Consider the following 22459-nt stretch of genomic DNA (forward strand, 5'->3'; position numbering starts at 1 on the left):
TAGTGGAGAGCATCCGAGGGCTAGCGCTGTCAAAACTGACCAAGAAGTGACCAACTGTTCACGAATGTGTTTTTGAGTCTCATGCAGAACGTTAATATCGGAGGTTTGTCGCCTTGACAGATGTGAGTTTTACATATTTTAGAGGAGAGAAACCCTTTGATTAATGGCATCTCAGAGAAACTTTCCCAACTGGACGAGTGTCCTCAAAAAGTTCCAAATCACTTGGGATTTGTCCTATAATCAGAGTTGTTGTCCGATATTGAGGCCATTGTTCAGGCCGTTGCAGTAATTCCCTACTACTAATTATACCCAAGATACCGCAGTACTAAAAAAAGAAAAAAAAAACGCAAAAATGGATTTAAAGAAAAATAAGGACTCATTCATTGAGAGAGAGCGCTGACTTTGCACTCAGCTTCTGCTTCTTCCTCTGTTTTTCTATTTCTGCCTCCTCGGCATGTTACCACAAACTAAATTAGCCGGAGAAACAGGTCGATTTGCCAAAACAAAATATATTTGACATTTAGAATTTAATGGGAAAGCTGAAAACTCCGGAGACGACTCTCAGAGGAGCAGGGACGTTTAATGAAATTGTGGTTTTGTCGAAAGGTTCGAGGGTAAAAGTTTCTCTGTGGGAACAGAAAGAAAAAAGATGCATGATCGTAAACACCTTAAAGTGACAAAGGCCTCTAGAGGGAGACACTGAGTCTGCTGAGGGAGGAGGTCAGGGTGATGGACGGGTCAACAAAACATCTGCCAACTTTCATTCATGTCCAGTTTGCTAAAAATTAGTTCAAATAGTTCCTGAACCAATTTAAAATTACTCAATTACATTTCTGGCAGCGGTTTTCCTTCTTTGGTTTGTTCTCTTTGACGTCGTTCATCATTGAATCCAGACATCTATCACCGCTTCGTTACTCTGCCCCGAAATGGTTTAGCAAAAGCCTGAAACAGCACAATCTGATCTTGACTCCAAGTTTCCATTAGTTCACTTCCACATCTGTCAAAAAAAATAGAATTTGTGTCTCTTCATTGGGGAAATGATGAGTGGGACAAAGTAAAGTGAAGAGGCCTAAAGTGTTTCTGTGTGAGAAAGTAGAGAAAGACGGAGTGGGAAGAAAATCGAGAGAAGAGTGACGGCGGACCAAGTGTCGGCTGGAGTTAAAGGTGGAGAAAGAGAAAGAGTGATGGGGAAAAGGAGACAGAGATGTGAAACCCCAGATAGACCTAGCACTCTGTGGGAGCATCTATCACGAGTGTAATTTCAGACAAAGAGGAGAGAGGAATAACGAGAGTGGGGGCCAAGAGGAAATGGGCGATGCCAGATTCATGGCGACCTTGCCAGGTGAGGTCGGTAGTTAACGGCTTGTGGAAGTCGAGGGGGATCAGTCCATCAAACTGGCAGACAGGTGTTCCATTAAACAAACCTGCAGGAACGTCGGTGGGACACATCGGGCAGAAATCCTCTGCTCTGGATGCTGTTAAAGCTTCCGCTGTTTCTGAAGGCTCGGATTGGTGACGTGTCATCGTCATAGAAGGATTTATTCAACACTTAGAGGCAGAATCTGCTTGCTGATAGAGACGGGTATCCATTGGATTTTATCAAAACTAATTCAGCCAATCAGTCGAATTCTCTGTCGATTCTCTTATCGGTTCCTTAACAGTTGAGTCTGGTAATTCTGAATCTGGATTTCAGAATAAAATATGTTTCCATGCAGCTGGAGAGTCCAAATACCAGTCAGAACAACAGGATACGTATGTTGTTCTGGGGGGTTTGCACTAGCTGTGACATCACATACTGGCCCTCCATACAATATTAAATGATGACAAATGCATTAGTTGCTAATTTTTCTTTCATTTAGTTTGTGATTTGAAGTCGTGATGTGCGAGTTATGTGTCATTATTGGACATAAAACATCCTTAAAATTTAAAGGAATGTTTGCAAACTTTTCTATCGGCAAACTCCCCTTCAAAGTTTTAGTGTTTATTGCGAATACTTGTTAAAATGTGTTCAGCTGAGGCGTCAACACCGAAGAAATATCAGTCATCGATCGACAAATAAATCTGAGGAGTAAAAGTTGTGAGGATAAATTCTGACGTCATTAAATCTCCAGTGGTTCTGAATCGGCTCCAAGCCAAGAACTTGTTGAGCAGTAAATTGCATCTTTATGTATTTAAATAAATAAAATAAGATATTCTTCTTTACGATCACATGCACACAGACATGTTAAATTACTGACAGACATGTTAAATTACTGATATTCAACATTAAGTTGGAGGTCGGCAGCGCTCTGGGATTTTTATGCTTCTGTTGGGCAGCAGGTGTTTCCGTGACCTGTTCCTATGCTGCTCAGTGCGGGGTTGAGGCCCGACTTAGAGCAGCGTTGTCGTGTCTGATGCAGGAGTTGTGTATGACTCAGTGGAAGCTTAGTGCTGACTCAGACTTGGCTGAAGTCACAAAAAGTCGAACTTGGCGTCTGTTTTGTCGTCCCATGTGACGTCTCTGAGGACTGAGCCGAGCAGCAGCTGTAGAGCGACGGCGTCTTCAGAGGAAACAGTTTCTACACAAGACGACATCAGTAATTACACCGAGAGAGGAGGGGAATAAAATAATAAAACAGTCACCGCGGAGCCTCCCAGGGAATACATATTAGGATAGTTGTACGATTAGTGTTCTGACATTATGCTGCCCTGGCATTTAGACCTGTTGGTTTTTAAATGAGAGCGCCTCACTGCGGCATTAAAACCTCTGGCTCTGAGGAGGCGGAAGCATGAATTAAACATGGCCGGCTGTGCGGGGAGGACAGGGGTGAAGGTTGAGGCGCTGCAGCAGTGATGAGGAGGAGACACGTCAGGTTTTGGGGTCTGCAACTTTGACTCACTGCTGATTTATTGATCGGTTTCATTTTTACACCGCCCGGCGATTAGCGCTTCGTCAATCATCCGCCCGTTGTCCTACAAGTACAACTGAAACAAGGACATATGAACAGTTTCTTGAAGATGTCTTCAGTTGGTCTTTAACCTTCTGAGACGCAACCATTTGTTTGGAACTGTTTTGAAAGACCTGATGTGGACACAGGGATTCTCTCAGTGTATATTTTAATTAAAGTCGCCAGTGTGAACTAAAATATAAAACTGTAAACGATCCCGACGTCCTCAAACGTGTACTTATGAATTTGTTAAATGTGCATGTCGTGTCAAACTAGAAAAGTTAATAAGCATAAATAAATAAGTGTGTTTACCCTTCGCTAACAAGACAAAAGTGTCTCTTTAAGAAGACAACAAGTCTAAATAAAGCAAACCTAAGACATAATGTCCCCATATGAGGACACCGGGTCCACCTGAAAGTCACATGACACTTGAGATCCATGAGAACTTAAACCTTTTTGGTCTTTAAACATTCAACTTCAGTATGAAACAGATCCGTGATTATAAACGTACTAACAAAATAAAAAGTATTTAATTATCCGTCCAGTTCCTTATAACTGACCCAGACTGGTTGTTTGTATTTACTATTAAATAGTTTTAATGTAACGCACATTTTTATGTCTTTGTTAAAAAGATATTCGGATCTACATTGACCCACATGGCTGAGACCATCCTGCTCCACTGTCAGATCACCTGGGACTCTAAAAGACTGGAGGGACTGGAGGTTCCAGTCAAAATGTGTAAAATCCACCAATCATTGATAGAGTGTGTTTTCATTCAGAAAACACACCGTTAAACCAGGCGTAAAAGGAAAAGCCTGATTTTCTGTATTTTAAAGATCAAATCAAGTAAAGGTTAACCAAGCGGCGGCAGTTTTCTTTTCATTCTGTTTTTCTCCGTGTAAAACGGCTCCTTTCACTTGGCTGAACGTACGTGTCAAGTAAACACAGCTGTCTGAATTAAAGTAGAAGAAGTACACAGCGTGTGTGTGGAGGCTTAAAGCAGCGAAGGTGACGCGAGGACGAGTTTATTCATCTGTTAACTTCCTTCTTTAAAGTGCAGTAGAAAGGAAACGAGTTCAGCAAATCAACATTTAGCTTTTAAAAAGTGCATCGGACCTCGTCGTGTTTCAGGAGGATCCTGGAGAAGTGGCCACACCGAAGGTTTCAACTCTGAGACCAATTAATTAAAAGGTGTCTCCACATGTGTCCCCAGCCAGCACCGGAGATCTGATCTCAGGTTGTGTGTAAATTAGCAGCAACGCCACCATGTGGTAATTTTGTGACATACAAGTTCAACAGAATATTAATTTAAATAATATTAATACAACTAAGACTAAGAAATAAATGAACCAATGTGAAATAAACCATCATAATGATCCTGTGAAGCATCAGAGACATTACATTTCTGCTCTTTTAATAAAATGCTATGCTAATGCTACTGCTATGTGTGATTAGATGTTGGATCTAATTCCAGGTGTTTCCTCCTTGTTGCATCTTTAGAGGTGAAGTCCAGACAAACTTTAGACAAACGTTTGGTCTGAGACATGTTGAAGGTTCATTTCCATCCATGCAGCTATAGAGCTAAGGAGGCTAAGCTAATTAAACACTCACTGGCACCAGAACCAGATTGTTGTTGACTTGGGGAGATGATCCAGATTTAAGAACAACCTGGAAAGTCTCTCATACGTTAAATTCTCCTTTATTTTAGACGCTGGAATCTTCCGTCCTCAGAGGAACGTCACTGCTGAGACAGAAACATCTCAGAGGATAAATTAAATAAAGACACATCCATTAGTTTTCACGGTTCTTTAGGGTCCTGGTTCTTCTTCTCTTTACGTGTCCCGCTGTATGTTTGGGTTTTATCCTGCAGAATGAATTCCGCTGTGATCAGACGCTGTTTACATGTCATATATTGGATGTTGAATTCTGCAGATAGAGCAGCACAGATGCTGAAGTAAATTACAGATTACAGCGTCGGGGGGTCTGCCCTTCACGCTGCACGTCGTCCTATCACAGGATAATATGTTGGACACCTGCAGAGATCAGAGCCAGATGCTTTTCCCGCTTGTGTGTGGAGGAGATGATTGTAGAGGAGGAGCAGTTATTCGGAGCTCGGGAAGCTCCTCTGCTGTGGAGTCTTTCCTCCGTGTGTCCTTGAGTTCTCTGCAGTGGAGCTGAGGTGGCGTCCGGAGCTGAAGCCTGGCAGCAGATTAATGTGGAACGTTTTATCTTGGCCCCGTGATCGGGTCACTACTTTTGTCTGCTGCTATTGAACCGCAGTCAGAAGCAATTACAGTAGAGCTGCACAGAGCTCCCTGCTGGTTGTGGTTTCTGTCACCACTTCATGGCCACTACCTCACACCCTGTCTGGGTTCATCCTGCCCACAGTTACACAATTATCTGCTTGGAAAGCCATGCAAGCCCAGCTCCTTCACAACCGCCTGAATATCCTTAAGTGACAGATGAATGTTTCCACTCATTATTTAGGCCACTATCTGTATGTATTTAACTAGATCAGTGCTTCTCAAAGTGTGGGCGACGTTCCACTGGCGGGGAATGTAGACATGACATGTGAGGCGCCACACGAGGCAGGAAATATTCAATTTAATGCGACTTCCTGCCTGAACGATTCGATCTACTTGTGTTAATGTGATTTCCAAGCATCAAGTGTGTATTTTTAGTGGAAACACTCACACTGACCTGAATGGATGCATGGAAATCCAGATTTAGAGAACTGTCAGCGTTCTCTACCTTCTTCCACATCTTATCTCTGTGACATGGGCTTCTCAGCAAATTAACGTTCTCACCTGCCCTGACAAAACGATTTGCTTTGTTGTTTTCTTTCATTGCAAATGACTAAAACAGTGTTTCATTATTTCCTGTACTTTTGACTTTTGATTTTGAAGCGAGCGATGGCACAACTGCACTATTATTTCCTTTTGAACATTGTGTTATTTGGTGTTTTTGATTTTTGTTTCACTTGTGTTTGTTCAAAAACTTTAAAAATTTGTCTGGACTTTTGTTGGTGTGATTGTAGCAGGTGGGGCATGAAAAATAGTTCAAAGTGGGGAATGACCAAAAAGGTTTGAGAAGCACTGAACTAGAGCATGAAAACAGATTGTTGTGAGAACAAAGTGCTGAGGTCTGAGGCAGGTCCTGGATGTCTGCAAACGTTTCTCTGCAGCAACCAGCAGATCTCCTAGAAAGTGTTTTTGTTCTTCTGTGAATTAAAAGTGAAATAAAAAACTAGCTGTAACTGGAGGAAACTTTTTAGCTGATGTTTTTTTTGTATATACACTGACCCTGATGAGAACCTGGTCCTTCTCTACCATCAGATCACCACGGACTCTTCACGCCATATTGACCTGTTGGTTTTTGTGTCTTTGTCAGAGTGCCGCTGAAGGTGGAGCAGGCCAACAACGCTCGGGACGCGTTGGCGAAGGCCGTGTACAGCCGCCTGTTCGACCACGTGGTGACCAGAGTCAACCAGTGCTTCCCCTTCGACTCCTCCGCCAACTTCATTGGCGTCCTGGACATCGCCGGCTTCGGTCAGTGAGTCCTAGTCTTAGTCTGCTCCATTAGACGCTAAATAAGTTAAACAAAAACTTTCATTTCTAGGGTTAAAAGTGTGGATCTGAAAACATCTTCAGGCTGTTTGTTTAAAACGTGTTAAAAGACAAATACATTTCTGTTAAAGGAGCAGCTTTAGCATAAAGTACGTCTAGCGTCTTTAATGGTTTAATGGTGAGTTTATTTTACACCTTTTTCTGTGCACGTTTCCTTTTTAACTGAGCATTCGTTTGCGACTTCTTTTCTTTTGCAGAATACTTTGAGCACAACAGCTTCGAGCAATTCTGCATCAACTACTGTAACGAGAAACTGCAGCAGTTCTTCAACGAGCGCATCCTGAAAGAGGTGAGGACACCGTGCAAACACTCGCTTCGTTTGGTCTAAATCGTAGAAGTAGAAAGTAGAAAGGTGCTGATTCACCTGGATGGTCATTGTTGAATTTGTTGTTAAAACAGGACTGACTTGAGGAGATGATGTGTATTTTGGAACAAGCTGCAAACCACAGCCTCCACAGTGAAAACACATCTGTTATTAAACAGCTCTAACGTTAAACACCTGAACCTTCATGAGGACGAGGTTTACAGCAGTTACAGTTCACTCACTAGTGTAATTAATGTGCGCTGTGGCTACAGTTGTTTTCTTATGTTGCCAGTAAATTGTGGAGTTTCTTATTTTTGAATAAAAGTATTAATTTCCCAAAGCTCAGAGGCAAGTTTGAAGAAGAGAGACTAAAAAGCACTGACTCTGAGGAAATAAGATGTTTTTAATTAATTAATTGACATCTGTGTGGTTTTGTTTTTGATTTGGTTCAGATGTCTGTGTGATACTTGATGCTTTTGTAAAACTTTGTCGTATGTGGAGCTCGGGAAGAGAAACTAACGTGGATCTGAAATAGAATAAAGAAAAAAAACAAAAACAATGTTTTTAATTTGAAAAAATAGAGAAACTCTGAGTGTTTATGAGAAAATAATTTCTTCTCGGCCGCGTCCTTGAGGTGATAATAGTTCAGATTAAATCTAAAAATCTAAAATCACATCATCTGATCTCAACCTTCCTGAAGTTCTTCACGTTTGACTTGTGCTGCTTCTCCTTGACCGTTTTGTACCAACTTTTTAAAATGTCACTTGTGTCATTTTACCTCAAAACTCCTCATTTGCAAACCTCAACCTTTACGCCCTCGTTCTGCTTTAAGCGTGTAACAGTAGACCACCCCCCAGACAGAGCTCGTCTCCGTCCTCGTTAGACGGACGCCGTGAATGTCGCTTCTCATTTGGAAATGTCTCGATTTCAGGAGCAAGAGTTGTACCAGAGGGAGGGGCTCGGAGTCAATGAGGTTCACTACGTCGACAACCAGGACTGTATAGGTGAGACAAGAGGACGACTCTGTCCTACGACTGTCCCTCCTTCACGTCATAAATAATCTTTATTTGTGCTTGTTTATTCATCTTCAACATCACAAAGTCCTTTTAACCTTTTAACGCCTTCGCTGGGAAAATTATTTTACTTATTTATTACGATAAAAGGTTCATAAAGTGATTTCATCCACTGGCCCCAGAATGCAGACATAATCAGGGGGGTCAATGAATGAATGAATGGATGCACGAACAGATAGATGGATGGATGAGGGGGTGGATGGATGGATGAGGAGGTGGATGAATGGATGAGGAGGTGGATGGATGGATGAGGAGGTGGATGGATGGATGAGGAGGTGGATGGATGGATGAGGAGGTGGATGGATGGATGAGGAGGTGAATGGATGGATGAGGAGGTGGATGAATGGATGAGGAGGTGGATGAATGAGGAGGTGGATGGATGGATGAGGAGGTGGATGGATGGATGAGGAGGTAGTTGAATGGATGAGGAGGTGGATGGATGGATGAGGAGGTGGATGAATGGATGAGGAGGTGGATGAATGGATGAGGAGGTGGATGAATGGATGAGGAGGTAGATGAATGGATGAGGAGGTAGATGGATGGATGAGGAGGTAGATGAATGGATGAGGAGGTGAATGAATGGATGAGGAGGTGGATGAATGGATGAGGAGGTGGATGAACTGGTTTTAACGTGTTAAATTTTCTATCTAAATCATCCTGAATGTGTTTTTTTGTTCCGTTAAATGGTCTGAAGTTCGTCACTGAACCTGGAGATTTTCTTTACTGACGATACTAATAAAATAAAACCTGGTCACCAAACTGTCATAAATGGATAAAAAGGTGATATTAATGTCATAATAATCCTAATTAGATGAACTGGTTATGAACAGTTCTGGTGGGATCAGGTCAGACTCGTATGAAGCTTTAATCTCCTTTAATGAATCCGTCTGCAGACCTGGTGGAGGCGAAGCTGGTCGGTATCCTGGACATCCTGGACGAAGAGAACCGTCTACCTCAGCCCAGCGACCAGCACTTCACCGACACCGTGCACAACAAACACAAGAACCACTTCCGTCTGACTGTGAGTCAAACTGGACAGATTTACAACTCCAACTCCCAGGAGACGTTTCACAGAAGTTTAACGTGTTCACGCCAGATTTTAAACCTTTAGTTTGCTTCTCTGAATGTTTGTCATTTAGTTCTCCATCACATAGGCTGGTTCTCATCATTTGATAATGTAAATTATGTAAATTTAAAAAAGCATTTTGTTTCCAGATATCCATTCAAGAGGTAAAACCCATTGTGGTACACTTTGATGAAACCTGTGTCCCAATACAACTGTTTTACTTCCGATAGCGATACTGCAGCCTTGAGTATTGGCCAATACCGATATCGATCCGATATCCGCACGAATCATACATGTAACATTAATCAGACAAAATTTAGACATTTTCAATAATCAAATTTTTTTTGCAGTGCAAAGTGTGTTTCAATTTTTGTGTGTTTTTTTCTTTCTTTTTCGAAAAATATGTGAGGCCATCACAAACACTGATATATAAAGTCAAAAATTAATCAAATGTTTGGGATATATGATTAGGACTGAAGTGGATTTAAAGATTTATGTAAGAAAAAGAAAAAGTTCTTACATTTATGTAAGAAAAATATTAATATGTGATATTTTTAGGAGGACACTTTTGTCCCTTGATGGTAACAATTTAATTGAGTCTGAAATATCAAAATTTGCTAAAAATAATAATAATAACAATAATAATAATAATAATAATACACCTTTGCCAAATAAAAGAGCAAAGAGCAGAACTACCACTAAGTTAAAATAAATCCACATCGACTACATCAACTATAAATGAATGAATAATACATATAAATCTCTTCAAATAAACAAACTAAGACTTGAACATGTTCCTAGTTTGGGATGTTTTCTGAATACCTGACAGTGACGTACGATGTCGAACATGCTAGCGCTAACCTAGATTGCGCCCTCTGCTGTTTAAAAAGGGCTCCTGCTTCTTTCTGAGCAGCATTCTGAGCAAAATAGGTCCCTTTGACTGCGATAAACCTTCATATGTGAGAGGTGTCAACATGTAAATATTTGGAAGTTTTGCTTAAAAATCAATTGGCTCCATCTGACGACTCCATTGATTGACAAACTGTAGCTGGGTCCTCGTACCGTTACTTGGAAACTCACTAATTGCAGTGTTTTTATTCCAGAGTGACAGATTTTTCTTTCCCGCTGATGCCGGCTCAGCTCAGAGCTCAGTCACGTGGTCGCTGACAGTTAAATTACCGACACCAAATCTTAATCTTCATTTCCAGGAGCCAGTGATTGACAGGGCTGGGAATTAGCCTGCCACTGTAAATGGAAAATAGGCAGGAACTCTCAGAGAGCGGTTTATTGAGCGTGTGCAGCCCACTCATGTCCACACATGTGATCAATGGAGTTTTTCCTCCTCCTTTTTCTCCAGATACCCAGGAAGTCTAAGCTGGCGGTCCACCGGAACGTGAGGGACGATGAAGGATTTATTATCAGGCACTTTGCAGGAGCCGTGTGCTATGAGACGGTGCGTTTCTTTGAAATTAATGTCACACAAAATAATTTATTTCTTTTTCTTTGATCGCTGGGCTGCAGAAAACGCTCCTGACCGCAGCTTTTGACATGAAAGCAAGTGACCGTTCAGATTAGATGAGATTCTGGGGAAACTGAGAGTGAGGAGATTTTCAATGAATTATGAAAACATGAAAGTGAAATGGAAGTGTTTCCGTGGATGAGCAGTGAAGACGAGCAGACGACGTGTGTCGCTGAATTCTGTCTGAAAACGTTTCAGACCAAGTTTGTGGAGAAGAACAATGACGCCCTGCACATGTCCCTGGCGTGTCTGGTCAGCGAGTCCAAGGACCGGTTCGTCCGTGAGCTGTTTGAAAACTCCAACAACAGTAAGGACGTCAAGCAGAAGGCCGGAAAGCTCAGCTTCATCAGCGTCGGCAACAAGTTTAAGGTGAGGAGAGTTTTCACAGTTTCTTTATTGAAGTGATTTGTGTCCTCAGCTGGAACTGGGCTCTATGACTGAAAATATATATCACTGTATTTATCAAAATTCTTATGGTATCACTGTATTTATTTTTCTACTCGTTTGCAAATAAATCAATAAAAATACAGCACCATATTATTTAGGGGCGCTTCAGTCAGTGTCACCCTCCTCTATCTACACAATACTGCAGGAACTATCCACCGCCTGGCGACTGGCCTGACAGAATCTGAGATTTGTGCCTCATTTTTGGTCCTTTTTCGATCTAACTGGTCTTAAGCTGCTGCTTCTTCAGATGACAAATGCAGTACAGACATATTGTTTTTAAAGTTAGCTTAGAATTTGTATGTAGCATGTAGCCTTGGTGACTGGTTTCCCTGGGGAGTTACATGCATGAACAACACGGAGGAAATCTTCTTCTGGACTGAGTGAATTGGTTGAATTGTGTGTACGTTGCCTCCTGTAGTGAATCAGTAGGATTTTGGAGCCAGATTCAATTTAAGAGGTAAAAACCCAACGTGGAGGAAAAACTTTGGGTTCTTTGGTTTGATCCAAATGTCCAAATGGAGAATGGACCTGGTTCTATTTCACTAGAACCTTTGGAGAACATGTGAGCTCTGTGGTGTTTCTAGAACTTCTTGGTCCAGGTCTAGTCCAGGTCTAGTCCAGGTCTAGTCCACGGACTGATGACTGAGTCCAGGATGATGTCATTACTATCAGGGTGGTTTCTACTCTCTGACCTACAAGATATTTTAGTTCATCACTAATTAATCAGACACCCTGTTACTGAAGTCTGGACCTTTCTATAGAGACCAAACCAAATGTGTACAGACTGTAACGCCTTGGGCTAAGGAAACACTTTGAAAATCCCTCAAATTAGATTCAGAAGCGGTCGTCTGGGGCGTTCACATATTTGCTGGAAGCAGAAAGGGCACGGCTCTAAAGAGATGTAGATGTCTGCTAATTACAAGTCCAGACTGACACAGATAAAGACGTCTGCCAGAACATTATCAGCTCCTTCTCATTAGATGACTTGAACTAATGATGTGCTCCAGACTTCATCAGAGGCTGAATCCCTGGCAGGCTAGGAAGTGCTACTGTTAGCTGGGAGGCTAGGAAGAGCTACTATTAGCTGGGAGGCTAGGAAGAGCTACTGTTAGCTGGGAGGCTAGGGAGAGCTACTGTTAGCTGGGAGGCTAGGGAGAGCTACTCTTAGCTGGGAGGCTAGGAAGAACTACTGTTAGCTGGGAGGCTAGGAAAAACTACTGTTAGCTGGGAGGCTAGGAAGATGTTACCCTAGAGTGTTAACGTCCTTCGATAGGATGGAAATTCAGAGTTCCCACATATTTCAGTGAGATTCCTGCTGAGGGTTAAGTACAATGAGTCAAAAAGTCGGACCAGTGTCAGTTTTAGTTTAAAATAAAATCTAACTTTTGGAAACGAGTGGAAACACAAAGACGCGATCAGTGAGCACTCTCCTGATCCAGTCAGAGGTGAAGTTTCACAGCGTTCCAGTGAACATTTTAAAGCCCAGAAAGAGCTGCACTTATAGACAGTTTTTATTCCTCTCCACCGTGACTCATCCATCTCAGCCTCTCACCTTCATTTGTGCCTGAATGTGTCACCTAACCGACGGCAAGGTGAGCCAAAAGCCAGGATCCTCTCAGTCAAAAAAAATACATCAGGTAACCCGCGGGGACGCCAGGTTTCATGGAGCCGGAGAGCAGCCCGGCGCTCGGTAAAAGCAGAGAGCTGCTGTTTGATGGAATCCACAGAACCACTGCTGCCTTTGATGTACATATATTACATCCTTTCATGCGTGCGAAGACGTGATTTATATGCGTCGTACGCCTCCGAGCTTGTACCGACAACCGTCCTCCCCTGCAGAGTTACATCCTCACACACAGCTGGTGCATGACAACTCACCGACGGGAGGAAGAACCGACACAGCAGAGTCAACATCTCTGTCTGTTATTTGAAGCCGATGCTGAAAACCAGAACCTTCGTGAAGATCGGCCTCAACCCGGTTTTATAGGAGGAGATCTGGAGGCTTCACCTGCAAACAGGCCAGATTGTTCTCGTAGACTCTCTCCCAGTGAGTTCATCCAGATCCAGATCTGTTTGGCCCGGAGGATCTTAGCTGGCGCCTCTTCTTCTTCACAATAGATCAGATACTGATCTTTTAATGTTTAGTGTCGTCCAGTCCGGGTTTGACACGCATGGATTTCTTTTCTCCTGAACCTCCGTGTTCTGATCTGCAAAATGATTAGGGTGCGAAAGGTGCAGAGGAGGATGTGAAGGCAGACGGAGAATGAGCGGAGATAAATGGGAGTCAGTGGAGGTGACGAAGACGCAGCGTCCTTGATGCAACAATGGAGGGAAATTGCGAGCCGTGGGGGTCCTGTAGGTTTTTCATTATGAGCAGACGCCGCGGCTTTGTCCCGATTCTCTGAACGAAGACATGGTAACACGCGTGTCCTGCTCCGAAGGCTCAGCCAGACATGACCAATAATTCAATCTGCTCACGGCCGAGTCTGAACCCATCACTGCAGGGTGAATAATAAAGACATCATAAAGTCTGTCGCCCTGTGAGATGTCTGTGATCAGGTAAATGGATAAAAAGACCTCGAGCGAATGAAAATATCGTTTAAAAATCTTTCTCCTTTTAAACTTTAACCGAGACTTGAAGCCGACCGGCCAGGTGCTCCTATTTCATCACTGCACGTCGGCAGATAAAAGGACGTAGTGTAAGGCTCTCTGATACGTCCTGATACAGAGAAATGGATGAAGACAGAGCAGATCTATCTGTCCTTTATTAGATGTAGGAGATAGGGTTCGTTCCACGAAGCAGCTGGAACACAACAAAGGAAACCATCTCTGCTTTACTTTGATTTATAACCAGCCCCATGTGTTCGTTAAGAATAAGATGAAAACGATCAAACGATAGCATGTTAGCATGCTAGCATTTAGCCCACTGCACACAGGCAGAAACTAGCAACCGAAGTTTGACCAGAGACGCTTCAGGTAGAACTAGTCTCAGCAGTGTTCACTGACATACGAAGCAAACACGAGAGTTTAACGTCCACCGCTTTGGTTCCACCACATTCACCGCGCTGATGGCGAGCAGCACCATCCATCTTCTGTCAGGACACTGACAGTCTGAACACTAAACTGGCTTTTTAAACCTCTCGTCAGCTCATTAAGGCTCATCCAGAGGTTTCTGTGGAGGGACCCCATGACTGTGGCTAATGAGGAATAAATACGGGCGAACCCACTGTTTTCCAGCCCAGCCTGACTCCACTTACGCAAAAAAGCAAAAATGAAAAAGCTTCAGGTGGCGAATAATGATGCTTTCAGGACATTGTCCCGACTTTGTGAGCAGCGCTGAGGAATTCTGTTTGAATTTATTATCTGACTCAGATAACGTAGTGATCCAGGTCTTGGTTGAGCCTTGGAAGCATTTAGCTCGTTAGTGTCTGAATTTTAGTTCAGACATGTGATTGTCTGTGTTTTTTGTCTGTGTTTATGTGCAGTTGTTGTAAGAGTCAGACTCAAGTTTTTAAAAACGTCAGTATCCTGGATTTAAAATGAATATATTTAGTGTTTTCCTGGTTTATTTCCAGATTGTCTTCTAGAACATTTAACCAGCTAACAAACGTCTTAAAGGTTTGATTTCATCCTGTGATGTCAGATGGTCTAACTACCTCTGGCTGAGAGCGTGAATGTCGTGGTCTTCATGTTGCATCTTTCTAGACTTTTCCTGTTTCCGTGAATCCAAACCTTGCAAAATAAAAGTGTGGACACTGGGAGAAAATCTGAGCCCGGAGCTGCAGACCACTCAACTGGAACATGTTTAGATCGTGCAGGTCAAGAATAATTGAGAATGACTTCATGTCTTTGAGCCAGACCTCTGCAGTTAGCTCATGTATTAGCGTGATTATCAGCCAGGAACATTAGTGTGACGTTAGGATGTGGCATCGTGTGGACAAACGAGGTCTCACTGTAGCCGTGGCACTTTCTCCCATCACACAGCCTCATTAGAATGCATGTATTAATGTTTGCATTCACAGATGCTCTTCACTGCAGCCACTTAGAAGATGAAGCGACCATGAGCTTGAATAATGCATCACAGAATACAAGGAGCCATTAATGAGACGTTGTGTAAAGGTCAGAAGAGCAGGAAGCATCAGAGTTCACTTCTGTTGGTACTGATGGTTCCTTAGTACTGAAAGAAGAAAACTTGATTTCCTTTAGTTTGTAGTCGCTGAGCTGGTGAAAACAATCACTGAGAGTCAAACGCTTCAGAGCGGAGAATCCAACCGTTGAACAAACGAAGTAGAAGTTGTTCTGAGGAGCTCAGCGCTGAGGTTCTTGAAGAATGACCGGGTGTCGACCCTGCGCACTGAGATCACTCAGACAGAGCAGGAAGCGTCTCTTTGTTAAAGTTCATCAGGAACAGAAGGTTGTTCACCCCGGCAACATCTCCTGCTTCAAACCACACAGATCAACGCTCTCTGAGTGATTCCTCCAACACAAAGACACTGAAGTGGAGTTAAGCATCGTTACAGATCAGGTTTCTGTCGTAGTCTTAGTGGAGAACCTCTTACCTGATGTTCTGCTGCAGCTGAACTACTCCCACAGAGGAACCCTTTAATTTGAAATTTCAAATGATCAACTTTGGGTTGTAAAGAAAGGACATGAGTCTGAGCCGTGGGTGGAGGCTATAATGAAGTGTCACCTTTCACACAGCAGCAAAAACTGCTTTTTATAAACTAAAGTAATCAACAGAAACTAAAACACATAATATCAGATGAACAGGAAATAAAAGGGGAGGCTCTGGTTTGTAACAGGACACTAAGGATTAATAAGGACTTTTAGTTCTCATCCATTTACTGACCTGGTGTCTTCAATATTCACATTTTTTGAGTGAAAAGTGAAATTAAAGTATTTTAACTTATAATTTTTAAACTAATATTATTACTATAATTAAAAACAATTTAAGCTATTTAAGTTACAGTACAGATAACTTGAACCAACTCAGGAGTTTTTTACTAGAAGCGTAACATGGGCTTTTAGTTCCCATATAACGTCATGAAAAACTTAAATTACACTTTAACAACATTTTAACGTATGTATGTGGACAAAACCAATTTAATGCAACATAACTAATCAGAAGAGATAATTAACAGAATATTACAGGAGCTTCTAGTAACTGTTTACACACGGGGCGGCCATCTTGGAAACTCAACGTTGATCTGGTGTAGAAAGTCCGACTTCAGGGGTGTATTAATGGAACGGACCATCAGTCCATGTGACTGGTGTTGGAGCTGAGAACTAAAAACAGAGTTAAATTATTAGATATGAGTGATTGGGTGTGGACAAGGCTGCTGTGCTGAGCTACGTCATCCAGTTCTTTATTTCTGCTGCTTATGGAAGTTTCCAGATTTCAGTCATGATCTGAGCTTTGTCTCTAACTTGAGTAACCAACCAGTGAATCAGATAGTGGTGTGTAATTTAACCCGTCTGTGAGCCGGAGAGATTTCACAGCTTGTTCCAAACTGTGCATCGTCTCCCCGAGTCGCTCTGATACAATAGCAGAGATCCATCAGGGCGGGAAACGCTGGCTGTGTTTATTTGCATACGGAGCGTGAAATTGCGATGGGATCTAAAGTGCTGTGCATGGGGACATTTGAATGCATTTAAATGCCAGGTGCGAGCGCAGGTATTTGCAGCTGGTCGCTAGCGTTCAGATTGGCCCCGGGTCAGATCTGAACCTGCGTCTACGTGCTTCCTCATGTGTCAGGGGACGCTGAGATATCAGGACAAAACCTGCATCAGGATAAACTGTAGCTGATTTGAAAATGGGCACATCATTTGAATGCATATAGAAGTTAATGTATGGAACTGAAGAAACTCCTTTAGTGTATTATTATGTTTTCTCATGATGCGCAGCAGTATTTTTTAATCCCATATAGGATTTAGGGATTTCTCTCCAGCGCCAGCATAAATGGGATCAGCTGTGATCCTCATTGGTTTGGTTTGTTAATCTTTCTGATTCTTCTTCTTTCTGCAGACCCAGCTGAACATCCTCCTGGAAAAGCTCCGGAGCACGGTCAGTGTTTGTTCCTTCCATGTTAGCGCTTAGCTTCTCCTGAGAGACACAAACATATAAAGCTCCTATTTCCCCCCAGACTCACGGTGCATCATGTCCACATTCAGACATGATGAATGTCATGAATCTCTGATGCAGGCTGCGCGTCCTGCTGTTGGTGTAATGACTTCTCTGTCTCGTTCACGTCTCTGGCTCATTTTCTGTTGTCCTCCTCCTCCTCCTCCTCCTCCTCCTCCTCCAGGGCTCCAGCTTCATCCGCTGCATTAAGCCCAACCTGAAGATGGTCAGCCACCATTTTGAAGGCGCTCAGATTCTCTCCCAGCTCCAGTGCTCTGGTCAGTGTTTTCTCCAAACTCTCCTTCGTTTCACACATGAGTGAAGGTTTGTGTTTGAGTTGGACAGCGTAGCTGCAGCTCAGAGGACGTCTGTCTGTCTTAATTCAGATGACGTTAGTTGCTCCACCAGCCGGGTCTCACTGAGGCGTTTGGTGCTAATGGCGACGCTAATGGAGATGCTAATGGATGCCATGGCATCAGTGTTTTCCAGCCATTTGTTTCTCCACACACAGACCTATAAAACCCAACGCTATGGATGCTAATCCTTATTACACTGAATAAATCTGAACTGTTGTTGAATAGTATCATTTGATAATTGTCCAAAATAGGTTCTACATTCATAGATATCATGTTAAAATATGTTTAAAACCTCATTCGGAGAAGTAGATATTTCTTATTTATGAATAATTGCTTTTATAATGGTTGTATATTACAGTCAAGCAAAAGGAAGGACACACTTTCACAGGGTTAGGGTAGAAAATATCAAGAAACTTCTTTAAGAAACAGAAAAAACATCCAGAGAGATGAAAAACCTTTATAAACGTTGTGTTTCTGAAATGCACCTGCAGGAAAAACATAACGTCAGTGACTCAGAGAAGGAAAAAAAAAGTCTCTGCATTATTAAAAACATGACAACACAATCCCTACACAAGACTCACTCACTTACTTGTCCTGGAGGCTTCGTTTGAGCTTCACAGTCTACATCTAGGAAGGATATTAGAGAGGGAGCTGCAGGAGAATACAGATACTCTGAGGAATCTGTCGGCACGATGCTGACCTCTGAGACTTGTCAACATGTGCAGCAGGAGCCACAGATTAACGTTGCAGTCGTCCGTGGCGTTACCCGACCGGAGCCTTTTAAGCCCGAGACGCTTCTCAGGGAAACACAAAGCCTCGAGCTTCGCGGCTCCACACAAACACAAACATGAAGCCAGGCTGTCTCTGCCAGGGCGTGAAGCCTTGAAGATGCTGCGAGCCAGACGGAGACGATGCAGCCGACTTCACTTTTCATAGATCAGATCTTTGTTCAGGAGACGTGAGAAATTCACAGCATCTAAAAAATGTTTTAGTTTAAATGATAAAAAGGTCGTAAGCTGCAGTATATTTGATTTTATTCATATGGTTTATTGTTGCTAAGGATCATCATGGTGGATCTGCTGGTAGGAACCAACGTGGTTCTGGTGGTAGGAACCAATGTGGATCAGGTGGTAGGAACCAAAGTGGATCAGGTGGTAGGAACTAAAATGGATCAGGTGGTAGGAACCAATGTGGTTCTGGTGGTAGGAACTAAAGTGGATCTGCTGGTAGGGCCAGGCCAGGGCCAAAAATGGGATGTAGAGCAACGCCGGATAAAAATACATGCAATGATCATGATTTGATTTTAAAGCAAGTGGATGGAAAACTGTGACAAAATGCTCATCATAACCACTCATTTTTATTTTTTTTTTAATGTCCTTTTCTGAACCAAAAATCCAATGACCAAAACATGCACAGATCCAGACGTGTGCTCCTTCTCTTTTACGTTGAACAGCTTTACGTGCTAATGCTACGATGCACATTGAGCAGCAGTTTGGACGCCTCTGCTGCATCTTCGTTTTGATGGATTCCATATTTCACCACTCTAAGAGTCGGTACGATGTGACTGTGATGGCTCCGTGAGTGTGATTCACGTTGTGAGGATTGGACAAATGACGCGAGAAAACATTCGGCGGAGGTCACGAGCTGTGAAGAAGCGGCTGCGACTCTGCAGCGAGGATGAATGGAGGCCAATTAGCAGCATCTGTCTGTGGTGGAAGTGGTTTGAAAATGAGCCCTTTGATGTGAGGATTCAGAGAGAAACGAGCTGACTAACAATGCTTCAAAGGTGGCAAATCATCTGTTTGCCGGCGCTCTGAGTCAACAGATTAATGTAATGTGTTCGGGGGAATAGTGATGACTACATCAACACAAGACGGCAGAGGCAAAAAAAAAAAAAAAAAGGGAAGCGACAAAGCTGAATGAGCTACGAAAGGAAGGCGGACAAATAATGGCGCTAATTGACATGCAGCAGATTAAGAGTCAGCTTTTCAGCAGCCGCTCCATTTATGTCTTTAAGAGTCAGTGGATTTGCAGGTTTTAGGTTCCATGTGAGTTCCCCTCCAATGAAGATGGATCAGACTTTGCAGTGTCAGACCTTCAGTGTCTAATGGCACAAGTTGTCAGTTTTGTGTTGTGCTGAATATGTGTACAGTCAAGTGGAAACACGTCTCGCTTCTGTATCTCAAAGATCAGATTTTAAACTCACAAAAAGTGTATTTTATTTGAAAAGGGTTTGTCTTTGTTACTAGATCGAATATTTCAGTTGCAGTTGAATCAATAAACAACCTTTTGCACGATTCTGCACCAACTATGCACCACCTGGTGACTGCCTGTCAGAATCTGAACCTGTTGTTCCATCCAGCGTCTTTTACGAATGGTTCATCTGCAGAAAAGAAACACAAAGCATCCACCTCCTACTGAACGAGGCCTTGGTTTGGAACTATTTCTGATTTATTTCAGGCTCAATCTCTTTGTTGATACATTTTTCCTGTTGCACCATTGTGACTGATTTTGTTTGGTCTGGAAAGTCTTAATAAGCTGTTTTATAGCAGCAGCATTTATCAGTCTGCTCAATAAAACCGTGAGAGGTTTTTCATCATGCTTCTTTTCCTGACCTCCTCTCTGGGCCCCTCTTCCTCCAGGCATGGTGTCGGTGCTGGACCTGATGCAGGGCGGCTTCCCCTCCAGAGCTCCCTTCCACGAACTCTACAACATGTACCAGAAGTACATGCCTCCCAAACTGACCCGCCTCGACCCCCGCCTCTTCTGCAAGGTCAGCCCCCCGAGCCTCGGCTCTTATCACCGCTTTAACACGTCTCTTTTCCTACGTTAATCTGTTTGTTTCTGCGTCTGCAGGCTCTGTTCAAAGCCCTCGGACTCAATGAGAACGACTACAAGTTCGGTTTGACCAGAGTGTTTTTCCGTCCTGGGAAGGTGAGACTTTTTGAGGAGCTGCTCTATTCCCCCCCCCCCCCCCCCCCCCGCTGCACAAACTCATAAAGGTGTTGCTCTGCTTAAAGAGAAAAACAACATCTGATTCAAAGCCCATTAGTCATTTTTGGCTGCGGAGGTGAGATGAGATTTTCAAGAGAAGCGGAGCCGATAGATGAGGGTTTTTATTTCAGATGAATAATTCAACACATTTGGGTCCGACGTGGAGTTTCCAAGGGCGACGTTATGAGAGAGTTAGAGAGGAGCTGGATGCACTACTCAGGACAAACTGCACCTCCGGCCCCGTGGATGGAGCCCCGAGGAATAAAGACATAAATACAATATAAAGTGCTCTGTGGGCTGATGCCTTCACTGCCCTGTGGACATCACATGGTTCCTGTAAATAACCGTTTTGGCCCAAATATAAGTCGACTCTGATTATGAGATTATTAGCTCGCCGCTTGCCTACGTGACATTCAGTATTTTAGTGCCGCTTGTTAGTTGTTTGTCTGATGTATGTGCTAAACAGGAAACATGTCCATCCTGCTGCAGAGAAGCTCGATAAACTTCCTGCTTTTCCGTCTCTTCTTTCCGTCCAGTTCGCAGAGTTCGACCAGATCATGAAGTCGGACCCAGAGCATCTGGCAGAGCTGGTGAAGAAGGTCAACAAGTGGCTCATCCACAGCCGCTGGAAGAAGGTCCAGTGGTGCTCTCTGTCCGTCATCAAACGTAAGCAGCGTCGGACCACAGCATCTCACATCACATCACAATAACAACAAGAATAACAACGATAATTCATAGTTTGGTTCCAGGAAGAGGTGAAAAACCTGAATGAACCTGAACCTGGAAAACTGATAGAAAGTCTCCCAGCTAATAGTAGCTCTCCCTAGCATCTAAACCTCCCAGCTAATATTAGCTCCTCCTAGCCTCCCAGCTAATAGTAGCTCCTCCTAGCATCTAAACCTCCCAACTAATAGTAGCTCCTCATAGCCTCGCAGCTAATATAGCTCTTCCCAGCCTCCCTGCTCGTAGTAGCTCTTCCTAGCTTCTTAGCTTCCCAGCTAATATTAGATAAGATTTACTGTATTTTCCTCCAGTGAAACATGAAGTATTCTGGGTCTGTATCACTTCCTTGTGTCAGAAAGTCTAAACTTACACCTGAACCTTGTTCAGTGTCACGTCCGAGCTCCGTTTAGACCAGAAACGAGAAAAGATTTAAATCATTGACTGATGGAAACACCTTCTTCATCGTCATTATCGTCTTCTTCAGGAACCAGTTTTCTCCTTTTTAGTTCTTGTCACGTTTTCTTTTTTCATCCTTTAAAGGACCAAAGATAAATTTACTTGTTAAGCATCTTTTGATTTTGCTTTTTAAATGGAAAACTCTTGAATTCTTGTTATTTTTTTAAGTTAAAGTCTAAAAACCAAACTTGAGACGTCTCTCTTGCGTCTCTCTCTCTCGTAGCGTCTCTCTCGTTTCATTACTTTTTATTTTTCTTCCTGTTCATTGAAGCCGACCAGGATGGAGCGCGTTACCAGAGCGTATCATCGTTTCCCATTAAGCCTAAATGTGTTTATCCAGCCCGTGAGGTGGATGATGTTACCCAGCGTCGTCTCCTCCCTGGTGCAGAGGTTTCATATTATTCTGAGGACGTAACGAGATGAAATGAATGTGGCAGCGAGTGGAGACGCCATCGATCTCTGTCTCTATTTATCTTTCACACGTCATCTCCCCGACGCTGCCTCTCTTTCTTTTCTTTCATTTTCTAATTGTCAAACGTCTTATTCTCAAAGACGTGGAATTAAATCACAACTAACAGAGTTTAGGAAATAACAGAAGTGGCTGAACTGAGACAAAGTTTATGAAGCCAGAGATGGACTCTGGTTCTTCTTCTTCTACGAATCAGATAAAAACCTCAGACTGATGGTGGTAACCGTGGTAACAGTTGGTAATCTTCATCAGGTTGAGGAGTTTCAGTGAGAGTCAGTGAGAACGTCTTCTACATATTCTCCTCTTTCCTTCTCCACAGCTTTTGTCCTCGTCTTCCTCCTTCTTTTCATCAATGTCTTCTTCTCCTCCCCCTTCTCG

The 22459-nt window shown here is 43.0% G+C and overlaps 1 protein-coding gene across 8 annotated transcripts in view; it reads left to right on the forward strand.

The window, feature by feature from the left end:
- Nucleotides 1–22459, forward strand: part of myo6a (myosin VIa) — a 100764-nt gene that overhangs the window by 45671 nt on the left and 32634 nt on the right. For all 8 annotated transcript variants that reach the window (XM_047574533.1, XM_047574536.1, XM_047574537.1 and 5 more), the window contains exons 13-23: nucleotides 6318–6475; nucleotides 6751–6842; nucleotides 7789–7861; nucleotides 8824–8951; nucleotides 10354–10449; nucleotides 10714–10884; nucleotides 16988–17026; nucleotides 17268–17361; nucleotides 20082–20212; nucleotides 20296–20373; nucleotides 20970–21099. In XM_047574533.1, the coding sequence (XP_047430489.1) occupies nucleotides 6318–6475; nucleotides 6751–6842; nucleotides 7789–7861; nucleotides 8824–8951; nucleotides 10354–10449; nucleotides 10714–10884; nucleotides 16988–17026; nucleotides 17268–17361; nucleotides 20082–20212; nucleotides 20296–20373; nucleotides 20970–21099 (1190 nt within the window). The remainder of the gene's footprint in view (nucleotides 1–6317; nucleotides 6476–6750; nucleotides 6843–7788; nucleotides 7862–8823; nucleotides 8952–10353; nucleotides 10450–10713; nucleotides 10885–16987; nucleotides 17027–17267; nucleotides 17362–20081; nucleotides 20213–20295; nucleotides 20374–20969; nucleotides 21100–22459) is intronic.

This window comes from Mugil cephalus, chromosome 21 (genome assembly GCF_022458985.1).
Source record: "Mugil cephalus isolate CIBA_MC_2020 chromosome 21, CIBA_Mcephalus_1.1, whole genome shotgun sequence".
NCBI classification, from domain to species: domain Eukaryota; kingdom Metazoa; phylum Chordata; class Actinopteri; order Mugiliformes; family Mugilidae; genus Mugil; species Mugil cephalus.